At 62.8% G+C, this 6211-nt stretch overlaps 1 protein-coding gene across 1 annotated transcript in view; it reads right to left on the reverse strand.

Moving 5' to 3' along the window:
• Nucleotides 1-2: 2 nt before the first annotated feature.
• The window catches only part of Vat1 (vesicle amine transport 1), an 8185-nt gene continuing 1976 nt past the window's right edge, over nt 3-6211 (reverse strand). Inside the window, exons 2-7 of the mRNA XM_004633923.2 lie at nt 5930-6205; nt 3372-3579; nt 2923-3093; nt 2755-2844; nt 1137-1378; nt 3-841 (exon numbers count right to left, since the gene is read on the reverse strand). Of these exons, the coding sequence (XP_004633980.1) occupies nt 761-841; nt 1137-1378; nt 2755-2844; nt 2923-3093; nt 3372-3579; nt 5930-6205 (1068 nt within the window). The 3' untranslated portion in view covers nt 3-760. The remainder of the gene's footprint in view (nt 842-1136; nt 1379-2754; nt 2845-2922; nt 3094-3371; nt 3580-5929; nt 6206-6211) is intronic.

Genomic DNA, 6211 nt, shown 5'->3' on the forward strand with positions numbered 1-6211 from the left:
GCATTGCACAAGTAACATCCACACTGCGCTGGGTTTGGCATTTTATTGACACAAACACAAAGGCAGCTGCAGGCCTGTTCCCGCGAGGCCACCTTCCTGGCCTCTGCGCTGGGCAGCAGCCCTGGCATCAGCTTCCAGCGCCTTCCTGCTCGCTGTCCCCATAAGGACCAACTCTGGGGCTGAAGCCTCAACACCTCTCCAGCGCTCGCTGTGCTCTGCTGCCTCCTTGGGCAGGGCAGGCCAAGGGCAAACGCACCAGGCTGGTGCTGCCCAGGGCGGAGTGGGGCAGGAGCCAGCTCCGGGGCCCGGGAAGGCACTGGGGCTCAGGCGGAGCCGGGCAGGGACCCCGCCTCACAGCACAGGTCTCCGGTGCGAAGGCACTGAGCAGATCGCGAGGTCTCAGTGGCAGGCAGTGCAGGGACCTGGGCCCCGGGCCTGGCTGGGGCTGGCTGAGGTTGCCTGGAAGAGGCAGCCTCAAGCCCGGAGATGGACACATCCTGCTGTGCTCTGGCAGCTGGAGCTGATGGCAGGAGGGGCGGGCGCAGGCTGGACGCTGTGGGACTAGGAGGGAAGCTGAGGCAGGGGCACACAGGGCAGACAGCGGGAACCTTGGCACGAGCGCAGTGCAGTGGCCGGGGAGGGCTGGGGCCGGAAACAGCAGCCTCTGCCCCGCCCTTGGCAGGGCCCATACATCTGAGTGGTCACTTCCCCGGGGGCAGGAAGGGCCGGGGCAGGAGGCCAGTGCGGCCCTGGGCCTGAGTTAGTCCTTCTCTGGCCCGGGCACCAGGATGACCTTGCCCACGTTCTTCTTCTCCTGCAACTGCTTCATGGCGTTGGCCACCTGGAGCAGAAGAGGAGCCTTTGCTCCAATGCCATCCAGCCCCTAAGGGCCCACCTGGAGGGGTCCCCGCACCCTGCTCCCCAGGAATTGTCTTTTTTGTGATCCTGGGCATTAAATCCAGGGCCTGCACACACAACTACACCGCCAGCCTCTTTCAATTTTAATTTTAAAATGGTCTCACCCACCCAACATGAATTTTAACTTGGGACCCTCCTGCCTCAGCCTCCCAAAAAACGGTAGGACTGAGGACTCTCCCTGAGAGCCCTGGTCCTCCTGGCAGGACCCTCACACCCACCTTCTCGAAGGGCCAGACAGAGTCGATGTGGGGCTTGATGTGGCCCTGGCTGTACAGGGCCAGCAGCCGGGCCACCACACGGCCAAGCAGCTCCGGGTCATCTTCCAGGGCACCCAGGTAGAAGCCACACACAGCGCGGTTAGACTGCAGCAGCTGCTGAGCCGTGACGCTGAGCTGGTTCCACCACGTGCGGGCCATGGCCATCAGGTTCCGCTTGGGCCCGGTCATCATGTTGGCCACCCCTGCGGGATGGGGAAGGGTTCCTGTGATGCAGGCTCCATGCCTGCGTTTGCCTGCCCCGGGGCTGTCACCCTGTTTGGTGCCAGGGAGTGGCAGGCAGGACAGGGATCCCAACCCTGGCTGACTCAGAAACTGCCTTAATTTCCCTCCCTCTCCGCCTCCCCCACCCACCTCCAGCCCTCAGGAGGCTGAGGCAGGAGGATTTTTGAGAGTTCAAGACCAGCCTGAGCTACATAGTGAGCTCAAGGCCAGTCTGAACTCATAGCAAGACTCTGTCTCAGACTTAAAAATAAAACCGAATTATTATTATTACTGTTATTAATTTGGTACAGGGTTTTGCTACGCAGCTCAGACTCTTAGTGACCTTCCTGTCTCAGCCTCCCCAGCGCTGGGATTCTAGGTGAGCACCACCAGGCCTGATCCTGAGGCCAGCACAGCATGCAGTAGTGAAGACTAAACCTGGAGTCCTTGCGCTTGCCAGGCAGGCGTTTAGACAGCCGAGCTATTGCCCCAGCCTGAAAAACTGTACTGAAAGGAAGAAAAGCTTAAGAGAGTTACAAGGTGGCCCAGAAAATGAGGTGCCTGTTAATCTTTAAGTTTACTTCAGGGGCCAGGGAGATGGCTCAGTGGAATAAGCGCTTCCCTGGCAAGTGCAAGGGCCTGAGCTCAATCCCCGGTTCCGCCAAAATCAATCAATCAATTTACTTCATTTTGGGGGACTGGGGAGGCAGCTTGGCCATCTCAGCACCTGCCTGGCAAGCACAAGAAGCCAGGTTTGATCCTCGGTAGCCCAGAACCCCGGGTGCACGGTGCCCGCCCCAAAACCAGGCTTGGTAGCGCACACCTGTAACCCCAGCACTGGGGAGGCTGAGACAGGAGCATCCCTATGCCTCCGAGCTAGGCAGCAAGACCCTGTGCTAAATAAATAAACGGACTTCATTCTTGTTCTTCTTACTCCACGTGTGCAGACACAGTGACTGTATACCCTTCACAGGAGCCAGTGTGTGGCCAGAACGCCCCTTAAACGTTCTTACTGCTGAGAGGGTCTTGTGAAATAGATCAGGTTCATCTTGAACACAGAGCAGTCTTCATGCCTCCGCCTCCAGGGTTCTGGGGTTACAGGCGTGTGCCACCAAGCCCGGCACAAAGCAGGCCTGGCAGTGGAAATCGGCCTCCCCAAAGAAGCCCAGGTGGACTGAAGGAAGGCAGTGACCCCCAGCAAGAGCGCAGGGTGTAGGGCTTCGCCAGGCCCACAGAAGGCTGCCCCCAGGCAGGCAGCCACGTGTGAGCCAGGGCCACCCGCCCCCCGGAGCTCTAAGGTCTCCCCACAGCCAGGAACCAGAGACACCCCCCCGCCCGCCCCTAGCGGCCAGCTCACCATAGGTGATGAGCTTGCCCATGGGCTTGAGGAGGCTGTAGCCCTTGGCAGTGTCTGAGCCGCCCAGAGGGTCCATGACGATGTCCACGCCTGTCACAGATGGAGGGAGACAGCCCAGCCTGAGGCTCTGCGCCGGGAACCCCTCCCGCCCTGAGCTGCCCTGCCCACCTCTGGGAGAGATCTTCTTGATGGCATCCACATAGTCCACTGTGTGGTAGTCAATGGGGTGGGCCACCCCATTATTCCGCAGCACCTCGTGCTTGCTGGCGGACGCCGTCCCAAACACCGTCACGTTCTCCACCGTTCTGCACAGCTGCAGGGCGGCCATGCCCACACCACCTGCAGGGAGGCTCGGTGGGAGGGGCTGCGGGACTGCCGGTCACACCCTGGGGCCCAGCCTCCTGCTCCTCACAGCCAAGCCTGGGAGGGTGGCTGAGAGGACCGAGTGGACAGGGCTTGTTGCCAAGGACACCAGGCTCACCTGGAGCCTGCACGTTACCACGGCAACGCTGCCTCAGCCTCTGGACACCACAGGCCGAGGCTGCCTGCCATTGCCACAGCAACACTCTAGGCGGGCTGCGGAGCAAAGCCCGAGAGGCCGGGTGGGGGATGGTCACCTGCAGCCATGTGCACGAGGACACTGTGGCCCGGCCTCAGGTTGCCAAAGTCGAAGAGGACCATGTAGGCTGTCAGGTAGTTGCCCAGCAGGGCGGCGCCCTCTTCGAAGCTCATTGCCTCAGGCATGAGGAAGGTGTGGGCAGCTGGGACTGTCGCTTCCTCCTGCCACATGCCCCACCGGGTCAGCACCATCACCCGGTCCCCAACCTTGACGAAAGGAAGAAGAGCACCACCAGTCATTCACCTGTTCATTCCCCCAACTTCCTCCCCTGCCCCACCCCGGCAGAGACCAGAGCAGGGCCCAGGTCACAACAGCACCAGGGCAAGAGCCCGGCTTCCTGGCTCTCGTGGCTGGCCTGCCCCAGCACCCGGCACAGAAGCGCCCCACTGCCAGGCACTGGGGTGCACGCCTGCAATCCCAGCACCAGGAGGCTCAGGCAGAAAGAAGCAGGAGTTCAAGCCAGGGCCACACAGTGAGATCCTGTCTCCAAGGAAACCCTTTATCCTTCCATCAGTGTCGAGGCAGACCCTCCCCTTATCTTCAGGTCACAGACCGCAGTCCGGGGTTGTGTAAGAAGCTACGGTTAGGCCAGGGAGCATTGCACCCTCCACCAGTAGCCTGTGTGACCTGGACAAAGTAATGGGCTTTCTTTTTTTTTTTGCAGAACCAGGGATTGAACTCAGGCCCTTGCGCTCGCCAGGGAAGCACTTATTCTACTGAGCCATCTCCCCGGCCCCATTAATGAGCTTTCTTATCTGCAAAGCTGGGGAAGAGCCTCAAGTGGAAAGACTCGCTCAGGGTCTTCCAGCCCAGCAGCTCTTGGGCAGGCTCTCAGGGACCAGGCCCACTGACAGTAACAGAAGACATCAGCACTGTCCAATAACCCACTAACCAAGAAAGAGACCAGTAGGTGTAAGGGCCAACCTCAGCACAGGGACCTCTGAGCTGGGTGCAGCCATGTCACCAGCACTGGGGACCCAGAAAACCTTCAGCCAGATTCAGGCTAGGCAAGGCCAGGAACCCCAGGTCCCCTGACCCCAGAAAGGAAGGAGCAAAGATAACAAACAGGTCCCCGCAGGCTGGCGCCTGGGCCTTGGGCAGGACCAGCATGAGGGGAGACAGCCTAATCCTGGCCTGGCTCCAGCCAGGAAGGGGAGGCTGGGGGTCAAAGGGGGAGAGGGTCAGGGCTCCGCTGACCTACACTGTACCCTCACGCCCGACCCAGTGAAGAGCCCACCTGCAGAGAGCTGCAGCCTCTTCCCTGCAGCTGCTGGAGCACAGCGCCAGCGGGAAGGAAGCCGGCTCCCAGGACGGGACAGTGCCCCAGCCTGGGCCGATGGCGGCCAGGGGGTGTGGGGCCTCACAGGCAGGAGGCTCCCTCAGGGTGACAGCTCCTGCCCAGCAGGCTGCTGGTCAGCACCAGACACGGCCCCCAGACGCTGGGAAGCGCCCCCGCCCCAGTCCAGCTCTTACAGCAGAGTCTTGCGATTTCCTGTATTCAGCCAGCGGAAAGTGTGGGAGGGGAGAGGATGGCCCCGCTGGGCACCCAGAACTGTACCTCCCTCCCCAACATTCCTCTCTGAGTGCGTGCCTTAGGCGTGGGGCGGGTGGGGCCAGACTTGGACTCAGGGAGAGAAGGCTCTGAGAGGGCTGGCTGTGCGATAAATCCCAGCCCCCCGTCCAGGGCCCGGAGCTGGCCCTGAACCCTAAACACATGACTTTCAGAGCCACGCCCCACGGCACTCAGAAAGTTGGTCACCAGAGGTATCCTGTGTCCTGGTCCCGGCCCAGATGAGCACTAAAGGAGAAAAGGACTGGCAGAGCTGGGCCAACCTGCCCAGCGCCGCCCTTCCCACCCCGCCCGCCCAGGGTTCGAGGCCTGGGTCCCCGCAGGGAGGCCAAGGTCCAGCTGGAAGTCCCAGCGCAGCGGGGTCGGGGCGGCTGAGTCACCGCAGGAGGGGGGCGCGTGGTCACGGGAGACAAAGATCGCCCCGCGAAGGGCGTGCACCGCCCAAGAGGCTGCGCATGACTCGGTGAGGCAGTGCCCCGCCCACCCCAGGCGACACCAAGCAGTCGCCTGGGCGTCTGGAGGGCAGGGGGTTTAGGCTGGCTGATTCGGGGCGCTGTGCCCGGGTCACGGCGTGCATGTGCGTGGATGTCATTATCCCCCTAATCCTCTAGTTTTGGGGCGGTGGCCACGACTCGGAAGTGGTCAGGGACCGGGCCATCAAGCTATCCTTCCGCCAGCATACTCAATGCCATTCTCCAAGCACCCCAAATTCTCAGTTCTGGCGGGGGCTCGGTTCTGGGCCGGAGCCATGGTGCACTTTGGGCGAGGTCCTACGCCCGGGGCCCGGCGCCACAAAACACAGACAAACAAAGCCGGGCGTGGTGGGCACTCCAGCAGCCCAGAACGGTGGGAAGCTGTGCGCGCGAACACGCGGGTTCGAGCCCCGCCTGGGGAGTGCAGCGGCTTCGCGAGCTGCTGCCGTCTCCCAGAAAACACGACGGGGTGTGGCCCGCCGGGGGCTCGCGGCGCAGCGGACCCGCGCTCACCTTGCGGTCGGCCACGCCCTCGCCCACGGCCACCACCTCGCCCGCGCCCTCGACGCCCGGCGTGAGCGGCAGGGGCGGCAGGCGGTCGTGCAAGCCCTGGCGCGCGAACAGGTCGGAGAAGTTGAGGCCGCAGGCTCGCACGCGCAGGCTCAGCTGGCCCGGCCCGGGCGCGGGGGGCGCGGCCGGCCGCTGCTGCAGCTTCAGCTTGTCGTAGCCACCGAAGCCGGTGAGTACTAGGCAGCGCAGCGTGGGCGCGGCCGCCTCCGCCGCAGCGGGCTTCGG

The sequence above is a fragment of the Octodon degus genome, unplaced genomic scaffold, assembly GCF_000260255.1.
Source record: "Octodon degus isolate 3935 unplaced genomic scaffold, OctDeg1.0 scaffold00056, whole genome shotgun sequence".
NCBI lineage: Eukaryota > Metazoa > Chordata > Mammalia > Rodentia > Octodontidae > Octodon > Octodon degus.